The sequence below is a fragment of the Atractosteus spatula genome, chromosome 12 (assembly GCF_055471065.1).
Source record: "Atractosteus spatula isolate fAtrSpa1 chromosome 12, fAtrSpa1.hap1, whole genome shotgun sequence".
NCBI classification, from domain to species: Eukaryota; Metazoa; Chordata; class Actinopteri; order Semionotiformes; family Lepisosteidae; genus Atractosteus; species Atractosteus spatula.
This window is the reverse complement of record NC_142717.1, coordinates 2,425,508-2,438,303: the sequence shown is the minus strand read 5'-3', so window position 1 is coordinate 2,438,303 and position 12,796 is coordinate 2,425,508. Positions and strand designations below refer to the sequence as shown.

The 12,796-nt window shown below is 42.5% G+C and overlaps 2 protein-coding genes across 3 annotated transcripts; both read left to right on the top strand.

Moving 5' to 3' along the window:
• Positions 1-115: 115 nt before the first annotated feature.
• On the top strand, positions 116-6,668 carry exosc7 (exosome component 7). Its single transcript, XM_088929342.1, has 8 exons — positions 116-256; positions 524-625; positions 995-1,089; positions 2,748-2,913; positions 3,281-3,351; positions 4,441-4,564; positions 5,502-5,657; positions 6,501-6,668. Exons 1-8 carry the CDS (start codon positions 200-202, stop codon positions 6,603-6,605), a joined length of 876 nt encoding a protein of 291 aa, XP_088785468.1. The 5' UTR covers positions 116-199; the 3' UTR covers positions 6,606-6,668.
• A 2,849-nt stretch (positions 6,669-9,517) lies between these two features.
• clec3ba (C-type lectin domain family 3, member Ba) lies at positions 9,518-12,399 on the top strand. 2 transcript variants are annotated; one of them, XM_088929555.1, is made up of 3 exons: positions 9,518-9,658; positions 10,620-10,718; positions 11,550-12,399. In XM_088929555.1, exons 1-3 carry the CDS (start codon positions 9,562-9,564, stop codon positions 11,948-11,950), a joined length of 597 nt encoding a protein of 198 aa, XP_088785681.1. In that variant the 5' UTR covers positions 9,518-9,561; the 3' UTR covers positions 11,951-12,399. The 2 variants fall into 2 exon arrangements, with proteins under 2 accessions (XP_088785681.1, XP_088785682.1); XM_088929556.1 differs by lacking the exon at positions 9,518-9,658 and adding an exon at positions 10,137-10,196.
• Positions 12,400-12,796: the final 397 nt, after the last annotated feature.

Genomic DNA, 12,796 nt, shown 5'->3' with positions numbered 1-12,796 from the left:
CACACCACCGCGAAATCTTCCGAGGCGTCCTTCTTGGTATATCACCCCCCGGAGGCTGTTGAAGGGCAAAGGGCTGCCAGCATATGTAGCAGTTTTTCCAAGTCCGCAAAAATACTCACAGCATTGCGCAATCGGACCGACTGGGTGTCGCAGTTTGATGAGGTAGCGGCTGTCCCGGCCACACGTGGTGCGGAGAAACATGGCTACTGTGCAGATCAGCGAAGCAGAGAAGGTCTACATCGTGCATGGTGTTCGGGTGAATAACTTTATAAAATTATATGAAATTGCATTTTGCTCGGGGGGGGGGGTTCAGTTTTGGTGTGTGAGTTTGTTAAGCGGGAGAAACGGAGCTTTAAATGCAAACCAACTTCTCTCTCGCCGTGAGAGTAACCTGTTTTCAGTGCTTATCTAGAAATCCAGTAGTAATAAACATTCGGTAGCCGATTAACAACTTTACGCTGAAAGCGATTTTAGAAACCTGTTGGGAAAATAACGTGCACGATTTATTTTTTAAAATATTTAGGATGACCTGCGAGTGGATGGGCGGGGCTGTGAAGACTACAGACACATGGAGATTGAAACTGATGTAGTCTCTAACACCGACGGGTCCGCCAGAGTTAAACTGGTAAATAACACATCCGGTCTGCCTTCGTTCTAGAGGCAGCGATGCAGCTATACGTCTCACTGTCTTCCCTGCGCTAAGATAAATGAGCTAAGTGATAAGGGTGTGTGTTCATGATAAAAATATGTAGGTTTCCATGTTTTTCATTGCTGCTTATGGTAAACTGTGGATGGAAAAAAAAAGAAAGAGTGACAAAAGAGAGTATTGTGCTCATCCACATTCTCTACATCACATGTTGCTCCAGACTTCATTCAGCATTGTATAATCCTGTTCGCAGTGTGAGTTTAAATAGGATCCAAGCTTTAGTTTATTCCCAAGGGAATAAACCTTTACTTGCTCCTTCACGGTATGATGTTTATTTGGTTTCACCAGGGGTACTCGGATATCCTTGTGGGAATCAAAGCAGAGATTGGCAGACCGAGGCCCATGGTGCCAGATGAAGGGTTTCTGGAGTTTTTTGTTGACTGGTAAGTTGTTTTTTATTTCAAACAGCAGTTTTCAGCACAGTATCACTGCTCTCACTGGGTCCTGTGTGTTGCACAGATTGACAGTGCAAATTTAAAAAGTAAAGATAATTCATAGTGTCTTGTGACAGTAGTAATATGAATGCTACACTGTACTTACAGTTACAACAGTTGAATATAAAAAAATTCAAAAGTAATGACTATGCAAAAGTGTATGATAAGCAGAAGCATGAATTTGAGTGCACCATAACTGAAAATACGTAGTTCTGCTTCAATTTTAAGAGCATACAGAGAGCCTTGTACAAGTATCCTGAAGGATTCCGCATTTTATATCCGAGCTGGTAAACCTGATGCTTTCAAATTTGACTTTTTATTTTGAATCAACACAGACTATTCCTAAGTAATAAAGCGAAAAAAAATGCTGATAGTGTTACCAAAGTTATCTTTTCAATGAAAATGTCAAAATTCTCTGTTGCATTCAATACTCAAATTCTCTGCAAATGAGGTGCAAATGATGAGTTTGAGATTTTGCTCAATTATTCTGATGGTTTCTTTCTGTGTGTAATCAAAGTAGTTTAACTTTACTTCAGAGAAAATTTGTCTCTGTAAGCTTTCTCAGATATGGAATTTCGAGCCAAAACACTTTTACTAGTGCAGTTGAGAAAAGCCATCCGGTAGCAGCTGTCTCCTGTGGTGGTTTATAAGACTGAAAACCCCTTTTCTGAAGCGTCAGCTGTTAGGCCTTAGTGCTGACACAAAGGCGTACCAGGATGTGTTTATTTTGATTTTGTATCAAAACAGTTGTCATTTAAGAAACACTCTACTGAATACACTTCGTATACACAACCAGTAGGTGGAGGTAAAGGATTAAAAATTGATTTTTGTTGCCTTTGCTGAAAGTCTTTTAAACAGAGTTTCGGTTTTTATTGTCAACAGACATGTTTTCTCTCACTCTGAGGACCGGTAATTAATGGTTTCAGATTAACTCTGAATTTCTTTAGGCAGGGGGTGACGTGACAAACACTTCATCACAACAATACATTTTCTAATGTTGGGAGTGTATTTTGAATTCAGTTCCAACACTGATGATAAAGCTGATTATTCCTGGTGAGGCTGACCCAGAGGACATCCTGGATGCTTAGGTAGAATCAGGATTATATCCTGGACAGCGAGCTAGTCTCGAGAGAGGCGCGCACTCACTCATGCACATATACACGTAGGACCCAGAGACACCTCGTCGCCTTGTCTGTGGGCATCCAGAGGAAAGTGGAGCACCTGGACACAATCAGTGTGACCACCTGCAAAGCTTTCAGAACCAAATAGAAGCTGCCCCAGGCCAGGATCGACCCTAGAATCCTAGAGCTGTCAGTCCTCACTGCTGTGCTGCCCAGCACAGGGAAATCCATCTCTTCAAACCTCTGCTCCTCATCTTGTCTTGCACGCTGGGAAAAGACAAGAGGGGAAAGCAAAGTAGAGTATACTTTATACTTATACTTTAAGAACATAGAAGGCTGACGATGCTATTGTAGCAGATAGTGGTTGTTGCAATATTGGTAAGTCCATTTTGTCCGCAACAGTTTAGTCTTTTCCTGAAATCTCCAGGATTTAAGGGCTGGTTCGAGCTACAAATCTTCACGTGTTTTTGACAACTTGCTCCTCAGCTCGGCAAACGCAACCCCAGAGTTTGAAGGGCGAGGGGGAGAAGACCTCGGCACCGAGATCAGTAACACGCTGTACAAGGTGTTCAATAACCGCCACAGCGTTGACCTGCGGGCGCTCTGTATCAGCCCCAAGGAGCACTGCTGGATTCTGTATGTGGACGTGCTGGTGAGTACGTCAGCTCCAGAGTCTCGGGAATTCAGCGTGTAGCATTGCACCTCTTTATAAGAGGTTTAAAGATACACTGCCTTTATTTTTCGTCTCTCAAGGAGAGGGAGTTATAGTTGGTAATTTCATTCCCTGGTTTAAATAATCGTCTTTGCAGGGTATTCTGATGTTTTTTTTCAGTCATTCCTAAAGTGGTGTGCATTGCAGTGGTCGAGCTTAACTTGTTTCTGCCGCTGTAAACATGAGTTTTAGGGTGGAGACTCATAAACACCTCTTTATGCACAAATGAATAGAACTGTTGTAAGAGTCTATTCTGTTTAACGCCAGATGTTGCATCTGAAAGCTCCTTCTAATGTTTGCTCTCCAGCTGCTGCAATGTGATGGAAACCTGTATGATGCCATCTCTGTAGCAGTTAAAGCAGCCCTCTTTAACACACGGTAAGGCAACGCATGTGTTCAGTTGTAATGTAAGCGGGTTTGGAAGACGTGCATGGTTGTGTCAAAGATAATTTTTTATTAGTTGACCTCTAATGTCATAGTAATACTCAGGCTATTCCTAAATGATATGTGAAGTCTACCTTTGTAATAAGTGAGTACAGTGTTTTAACTGATGAAAAAGAAATTAAATTCCTAAAATTGAAAAATGATCAATCCCGTTATTGATTGAGAATAGATTTCTTCCCCTCAGCCTTTCATGTTACTGGTTCCATGTAGTTCTTAATGAGCTTCCACATGATAAGGTTTCAGAAAAACAACGAGATTTGAAGAGATTTCAAAACCTTAATCATTTATCATTTACATTTTACATTAATCTTGATGGTTGAATGAGGGCTATTTTTAAAATTTGGGTGTCTAAAGCTCAGAACCAGTTTTATCGTTTGGGGGATTTTTATAGTACAAACTCAGTAGACTGTCAGAACACAAGAGTAATGGTGAGAGTAATGTTTTTAAGATATTTTCTGGTTTCCACAAAGGATTTACAGAAATGTGACAAACTATGATTAGACATCTAAAAATATGATCTTGGTTTTCCCCATGTTATTTCCAGATCAACTCTTAAAAGTTCCAAAACGTATCAAGCAGCAGAAATGTTTAGCAAATGTTGATGTATATCATGCTTTAATCATGCTTTAATCAGTTATATAAATGATGATTGATAAAAAATATACAGTAATTCATGTAGATGAAAGCCAAAGCTTTTAGCTTCAAAAGAAACTGAATAGATGTCTATATATTAAGTATTCAATAATTAATATAACTAGTTCATAAAAAAAGAGCTTTTCAATCTAAAATCAGTAATACATACAGTGAATATAATGGGCCCAATCAGAAAATGTTATTGCATTGATTGTTCACACAACAATGTAAATCTGGTCAGGACATTTTGAGTTTGTTCTTGTGAACAGGTGAGATTTTAAAGCTATTGCTTGGTCTTAAGAATTCATTATTCTCAGTGAGCTTTTTCCAGAAACCTTGTCGTCTCCTCTGCTTGATGCAATATTCAATGTTGGAGGTCTTCTGTCACAGAATTCCCAGAGTTCAGATCTCGGAGGATGATGAAGGTACCAAGGAAATTGAGCTCTCGGATGACCCGTATGACTGCATGAGGCTCAGTGTGGAGAATGTGCCCTGTATCGTGACACTTTGTAAGGTATGCTCTCAGCCCATCTCTTCCACTGGGCAGAGGTGCAGGAGCTGTCCATGCGTTTTTGCTCACCTATGTTTATAAGTAGATTGCACATTGTCTGTATTCGCAATTTTAACGCAGGTTTGAGATTTTGAATTTAATTTGAAAAAAATGGTGTTCTGAGATGAGATTCTTGCATTCCTCGTTTCATTTCCAGATTTAAACTGAGTTTGACAGTCTACCAAGCTTTTATTTTAAATTCTAATAAGTCTCTCAGTATGTGATTTTTGTACTTTTTGCAGTCCGCAAGTGCCACAAGAGGGATGTTTCTGAGTATTTCAGCACATTTAATTTGGTTTTTAACTGCAGTATATTTTTTCTCTTAATGTGTCTCAAAATGTGCATCTCCTCCAACTGCTGTCTGCCTCATGTGGGTAACTGTGTGCATTGAAGAGTGAAATTATTTAAAGACTCAAACACACCTGTGTGCAGAGAACCATATCTTGGTGGGCTGGGGGTGGTTGTGGCCAAAGGAGCTGAGAACGCAGAGCAGGTTTGAGCTGTTCAGAGTCCAGAGGAATTGTGATGCCTCGAGGGGGGTGACCCTGCCAAGGGAATCTGTTCCAGTTTCAACCCCGTCTGCTCCCCCGCGGTACAGACAGCACCTTCCTGTCCTGGGGTCAGTCACTCAAGCTCTGGAGTGTCTCCCTGACGGATGTGCCATAGAGAAATGGTGACTGCGGCACTATATTAGTCCAATATTCTCTTAGAACCTCTGACACGGAAATGTTAGCGTTCCTACCTGTGCTGCGCTGTCGGCTGGTTAACTGGAGTGCCCTCTTCACAGAGCCATTGAGGTGTAGCTAGTAAACAGCCCGTTAAGCAGCGAACCTGTGGCACAGGGGTTGAACAGCCAAGGAGCGGAGTCTCCGTCAGTGACGCTCTGCATCTGTCGCTCCAGGTTGGCCAGAGACACATAGTTGATGCTACGCTCCAGGAGAAGGCGTGCTCCAAGGCCTGCCTGCTGCTCTCGGTGACCAGCAGAGGCACCGTCACCTGTGTGAGGAAGATCGGCGGAGGCAGCTTGGATCCGGAAAGCATATTTGAAATGACAGAGGTGAACTTTCAGCTCCCTGAGATCATGTTGGCGATCGGTGACGTTTAAGAATTTCTCTCTGTGCTTATCGGTGTTCAAAACGCCTAAATGCAAGAATTTAATATATTATTGTATTCTAATACATAATGTATTGTATAATTTAATGTTATTGGATTATTATTTAATTTAAATAATTTAAAGCAAACCGTGAAAGTCTGTTTTTTTTCAGGAACAGGAATCTGTTTAAAATCAGATAAAGGCAGAAACTGAACATTTTATCCCAGGGTTGCCAGTATTATTTCATATCATTTGAATACCCTTAGATATCTGTGGGTGGAGTGTAATGTAGAAATGTTGTTCTGTAGGAAAAAGCTGCTGGACAAGATTCCTGGATCGGTTAGTTACTTGCATCAGACCAACTTTGGTCTCTAATTCCTTCTCGTTTGTTAGTATTCTTATATTCTTAAAAAAGAGGAGAAGAGGCCATTTAGCCCCTCTGACCTGTTTGGTAGTTAGTCGGTAGTAGACCCAAGGCTCTCGTCCAGCCATGTCTTGGAAGAAGCCAGGATATCAGCTTCAGCAACATGGGCAGGGTAACTTGTTCCATGTTCCCACAACCCTCTGGGTGCAGAAGTGCCTCCTGTTCCTGGTTTTAAAAGCACTTCCATGTAGTTTCTCCTTCTGCCCTCTCCTCTGCGTTTCACTGCTGAATTTGGAAGAAATCCTTCAGGTTCTTTCTTGGGCGTCTTAGGTTTTGTAGGTGAGTACGGATTTGGAAGCAGAGCATACATGCAGGTTACGACAAAACCCTGGAACGGGTGACTGGCACAGAGCAGCTGACGTGGCGGTCTTGTGTCTCCTCAGACAGGGAAGCGCGTGGGCAAAGCTCTGCAGTCCCCGCTGATGGAGCTTCTGCAGAAGGAGGAGAGCTTGGGGAAGAAGAGGCAGAAAGTTGGCTTCCTGGGATAATTCCTTCTTTACGGTGCTTGTTTTGTAAATGACTTTTTCTAATAAATTCTTTAGTTTTGTGTACGCAGGTTGACTTCTGGTGTTTAATTTAGCTCAAGGCCCCCAAAATGACAACAGTGGCTCTACCTTACCCCAGAGGGTAACCAGACGTCTGTGTTAGTGGGAGGCAGCTCACGCAGCAGAGGCGAATTCGCTTCTTGCATTTGTGTAGCGCTTTTCACCCCCAAACCCCGAATTTACAGGAGGGGCCCCACTTCACCCATTTCCAAAGTCGCCTACATCGTGTAGCAGCCGTTGTGCACCAGCAGCCCCGCTGCACAACAGACCCGGAGGGGAAGTGTGAAGCTCCTTGGCCAGTTTCAGCACGTGGACATGCCAGATTGAGAGCACAGGAATGGATGTTATTCAGGGTGCAGTTCTGACAACACCTATGTTTTCACATCATAGGATTTTTCATAACAGTTGAGGTGTCAAATGTAGGAATTGAGGCATAGTTTATGGTCTTAGGAGAGAAGAGTGCCAGCTACTGGACCACCAACCCTGCTTGACACAGGAACCTATCCTTTGCTAGCTCCCATCCACCACTGCACATGGCTGTCTGGCCTGTAACTCTCAGGATCTAATGCATGCTTCCTTTAAGGTGAAACAGCTGCAAACTAAAGGAAAGAGCTGGATTTCTGTGGAGCTCGGTCTGCTAAAAGAAATGAAAATGTGGCACCAAACAGCACTGCCGTTTCTAATGGAGGATTTCAACCAGAATTTATTGTCAATCCATGCAGAGTAACTGCTGGCAAATCGGTTTGCTGCAGACTGAAAACGCCTCCTTCTCCCGAGCCTGCGTACCCTTAATTCCAGAATGTTCTTTCTGGAAGCTGCGTGCTTTTATCTTTAAATGTCAGAGTGTAATTTTGTGTGTCTTGGAAAGGATTTGTAGGGAAAAGAAAGAGCCATGCGTAATTTTCTAGACGGGGCCCCAGCTTTCATTACGCAACACCCGCCACGTTTCAGCTGAAGAGCCTCCAGCCCTGCTGAGAAGGAACAGATGTGAGCTGGAACAGTGCCGCTGCTTCATAACCTCTGCATGGGCCTGGCGCAAAAACACCACACGAGTGTGTGTGTGTGTGTTTGTTGGTGCCTTTCAGTTTTTCTTGTTTTCGTTTGCCAGAAGCCAAGAAGCTGCTTCTCACCAATAACGAATTGATTTGATTAATTTAACAAGGAAAGTACACCAGTGCATGGAGTTCGTAACAGAAGTTTTGGAGGAAGGCTCAATCCTAATCTCGCACACTTCTGGGACTTCCCTTCGCATATCTCTTTCACACCCACTCCTCCACCTCTCCACCCACACCCTTGTAGCAGCTCCCTGGCTCATTCCTCTCAATAGTGAAGGGGGGCATTTGGGCAGCTTCATCCCTGCAGTTAGACTGAGATTCACTCAGCTGGGTGGGGTCACAGAAGTACTTTCACATACTGTATCCACTTTGTTAGCCATATACAATTTCTTATTTCTTACATTAGGAATTTCATGCATCTGTTACATTCGTTAGGATCTACTGAATTACAGTTCGAGCCACTACGCTATTCCTGTATTTCTGCTTGTGCTTGGAAAGCAACACAATATAATTTTGTCCAATTTAGAATATCTCAAGTTTTAACTACAGGGTGTGACCGGAGAAGAGGCTTGTGTTCCTGAACTAAAAATGGAAGCAGCTAGGAGATCCTTGTTATTTGCGTGTGATGAATTCACATTAAAAATAAATGACTATTTTATTAAATATTATCGCGGTGCTGAGGAAATGCGCACGTTTGGAGTATCATCTTTCGTTTTCATTTGCGCCCTTAAGATGTGTAACAGCATTAGTGGATTTTTTTTCTGAAAAAGCTTTCCCAATAGTCTCGGAAGCAGAATGTATGTCTATCAAAGCCAACAAGAAAGTTTTCAATTTACAGAAATCAAGCCCAGTTTTAAAATGAATGACTTCCCCTGCTACAACTGTCTCCAGCTGCTGTCTTTTGGAAGCCTTTTAAGACTTCAGAACATCTAAGCTACCAGCTGTGGTATCAAATCCTGTTTCTGTAGTCTTTTGTCATTTCCCAGCCTGTGATACGAGCAGGTGTGTAGTATGTCAATCCCAACAATTTCATTTTAATAGCATCTGTCACCTTCTAACTACAAGACAGGTGCTTGCTCTTGATATCTCGCACATAATGCTGATAGTTTCACCACTTAATGCATACAGATGAATATTTTATAGTACATTGAATTAATAGGCCTCTAGTAATGAGCACTAAAGTATCAAATCCAAGGACTGACAGGGCATTACTAAACAAATACATTGTATAATGCATTTCATCCATTTAATTTATGTATGAGCAGATAAAAGGCTGGTAGTTTTCTGTCCCATGGGTGTTCCTTATTAGGAAACAATTTATTTTTTCTTTTTCTGTACTATAAGTAGGATTGCTTACAACACTGCAAGAAAAGTATTGCAGCAATCATGAAAAAAAGCTTGATATACTACAAATCTGGCCAGCGAATCGCATTATTTGAACTTTCAAGAATGGGTGCCATGCAATTTTATTTTACCCAGACGTTTCAAACTGGGCATGAGTAATGATCCCCTTTGGTGTTTTGAAATAATTTCTTCATAATGGTCCGTCTCATAGGCAATGCTTTTTATCCCTCACCCCCACGAAGACGAAATGTCTGTTTAACATTTGGAGTTTGTCAGGCTCTGCTCACCCTTGCATGCCTGGTCAGCCCTGGCCTGTGATCTTGGTAAGTGTGTAAAATGCTGTCTGGCAGCAGCTGAGATAAAATCGTTTTTTTGGACTCTTCACACTGGACGGATTTATTGAGCAGAAGTTTCTGATTACAGTGTTTTTCCACTTTCTGGCATGAAGAAAGATAAATTGGAGCGCTCCGTCGCTGCGCTGTGCATTTCCAGGTCTGACCATGGCTTTCAGAGGAGTTGTTGTGGTGCTCTGTGTCCTGTGTTTCCTACGCGCCTCTTTCCAACAGAGCCCCCCAAAGAAAAAACCGGTGAAGAAAGGTAGGTTGGCTGCTATTCTCTTTTTCTGCCTGGAATTCTTCTTCTTTAAATACATTTTAAACATTGCAACCCCAGAAACCCAGCAGTGTCACAGATGTTACGGCGTTCTTTCAGATTTCTGAGACAGCAGAGAGAGACGGAAGGAAACCATCAGGCTTTCCATATTCTACCACTCTTACATACTGTATGTTCTTGTCGTTTCTGAGCAAAACCAAGACTCTGCAAAAAAATAAGATGTTTAAAGTATTGTAGCAAATGTAGATAATCAGAAGAATGCAATCTTGAAATATTATTGCCTGCACAGATTAAAAGATTACGCTTCCTCAATTGTATCATTGCGATTGAACAGCAGCAGTGTTTTCTTGGCTACATTCTGTAAAGTATGGAAAGAGATAACGTTTTTGGAAATTACTGGGGTTTGATATGTCTCACACACACACACAGTAATTCTTGTGAATTTGAATTTTTCACTCTGTACATTTGCAGCACTGTCCAAGAAAGTGTCCGGAAAATCTGTAGTCAATGAAAGGTTCAGAAGGTATTTAAATGATAGCTTCCTCTGCTCCTAGATGTTTCTATATTTGTGCGCTGCAATGTGACACTGAAAAATTTGACTGAGTCACTCTGTTGGAAACTAGTTAAGTTAAATGAATATAGTAAATTTTGGGGTGAGTGTGGTGGCGGCACTCGATATAGTATTAATACATTTTGTTTGGTTTTCGTGCCTTTTTTAATTTCAATCTTTTTGATGGGGTTACGTAGAGATGTGTACTTTGTTCCACTGAAATCTGCCAAAGTATTTCATACATACACCAAATATACACACACATACACACTGTATGTATGTGTGGTATAATGTATATAGTTGTGAAGCGATTATGTATCTCTGTAACTTGCGGGTGCTAAAAATGTCTTTGATGTGTTTTTTTTGTCCATCTTGCTTTACTTTACTTTAAACCAGATGCAACAAATACAGCCGTGATTGAGGAGCTCAAAAAACAGATTGATAACATCTTGCAGGAGCTGAGTCTGTTGAAGGAGCAGCAGGCTTTACAGACAGGTACAGTCTCAAATTGCCTGTGAACATCAAAGCATTACACAGAGGATTCAGGCTGCTTTCTGTTGGTAAATACCTTTCTCTTTCTTGCTCTGTTTTAATATTCAGAAAGGAATGAACATAGTCTAGGGTAAATCAGAAAGGTCAAAATGGACGTTTGTGCAGCAGCAAATCAAAGGATTAGTCTTTTTGTCTCACTGACCATTTTTTTAAATCTGACTTCAATGTCCTCACAAGCCGAAAAAGGAATGTTTTTCAGAAAGATTTTTGCAGCCCGATTTGTGTCACAAAATATAGCATTTTTAAAGACTGGACAGGTCCAAACATAACCTGTTTCCTACAAATACACACAACCTATTACCCACAAGGCTTTTAGATATCGCTGTATGATTTAAGTTAATGTTTTACAGTTAGTATGGGGTCGTACTCTTAGTTTTCACACTATGAGCATGATGTGGTAGCATCACGCACACACCCCTGCCAGAGTTACGCTTGGTCCTTCGGTCTAAGGTAACCCATACTCATGCACATAGTAAAGCCCGGCTGAACCTCCTTCCTCCGGGCTTTACAGCTCGGATTCAACCACTGATTATGTCCCTTGTTGAAAGGAGGCTCTTACTGTATATGGGCCAGGAGCTTGGAAGGCACGCGACCGGCCTTCGTACACATACTGTACTAAAACACGAGTGAAGACACCGAGCCATCCATAAATAGCAGGTCGGGACACATGGTGGACCACGCAATACGTACTGAACTTCGTTTTCTTTTCCCGACACCACGAGAGATGGGTATGCCAGCCAGGAGGCTTTTTCATCCTCTCTCCTGTGCTTCCAGTTTGCCTGAAAGGCACCAAGATCTACGGCAAGTGCTTCCTGGCCGTGAACCAGAAGAAGAAGTACCATGCGGCCAGCGAGGACTGCATCTCCAAGGGGGGCACGCTGAGCACGCCCCTCCACGGCGACGAGAACGACTCGCTCTACGACTACATGCGGAGGAGCGTCGGGCCCGAGGCGCAGATCTGGCTGGGCATCAACGACATGGCCAGCGAGGGCACCTGGCTGGACATGACGGGCTCCAGCGTCAAGTACAAGAACTGGGAGACCGAGATCACCACCCAGCCCGACGGGGACCGCGCCCAGAACTGCGCCGTGCTCTCGGGCTCCGCGAACGGGAAGTGGTTCGACGAGAACTGTCGTGCAGAGAAGCCGTTTATCTGCGAGTTCAACATCGTCTGAGCTGTCCGCCTTGCCCTGCTCTCAACTGCAGCCACCTGTGCGGTCCCACTGTTAGTCACTCAAACACTATCCTCTAAAGCTGCGGAATAAGTATGATCCGACAGGTGCTTTGTCTTGGAATAGCGAACTCCCCCCCCCGCCCCTTGATTGACGAGCGAATTCCAGCTTTCCTCCGTATTTTCAACTCTAATGCTTATCTTAGGCTAAACGAATGCCACAGATGCCAGCACCAGCGTTACTGTTACTGTCCAGTCCAAAAGCTCTTCTCCTGTAGAAAAAGCTTCATGATCATGAGGGAATCTGTCGATGTGGCATTGCAGACATTATAGAGCTGAAGAAACACTGACTATAGGCTTTCAGTGTCAAAGGTTCTTGTTAGTGGAAAGTTAATTTCAGGTAGCTAGCCTCTTGTTTTTAACAAATGTCTAGCCTGCTACAGTATAACTGAAAATATGAACATTAATCTCTGTTCAAAGATAACTTAATAAAATATATGAAAAAAAACTGGAAGCATGCCTCATCCCTCTGCCATAACGAGTGCCCGTATTAGATGATCTGACAGCGTTTCGGGTGATTAAAACTGACTGTAATTGTTTACTCTGGGGATTAAAACAGATGCAATAAGATCACTTACGCTGTCCCCTAAACCCATCCGTACTCAACTGCTGTGGTCATAACTGAGCTGAACTATCTTACTTATATCATCTAATTAATACAATTGCATTTATTTGAACTTTCTTTCGACGCAATTTCACTCATTTTACCTTTCGTACTGATGATCTAACAGTCTCAATATGTCTTCAGTGACAGTCGGTTTTGATGGGTGTATACAGCATGTGCTAAGTA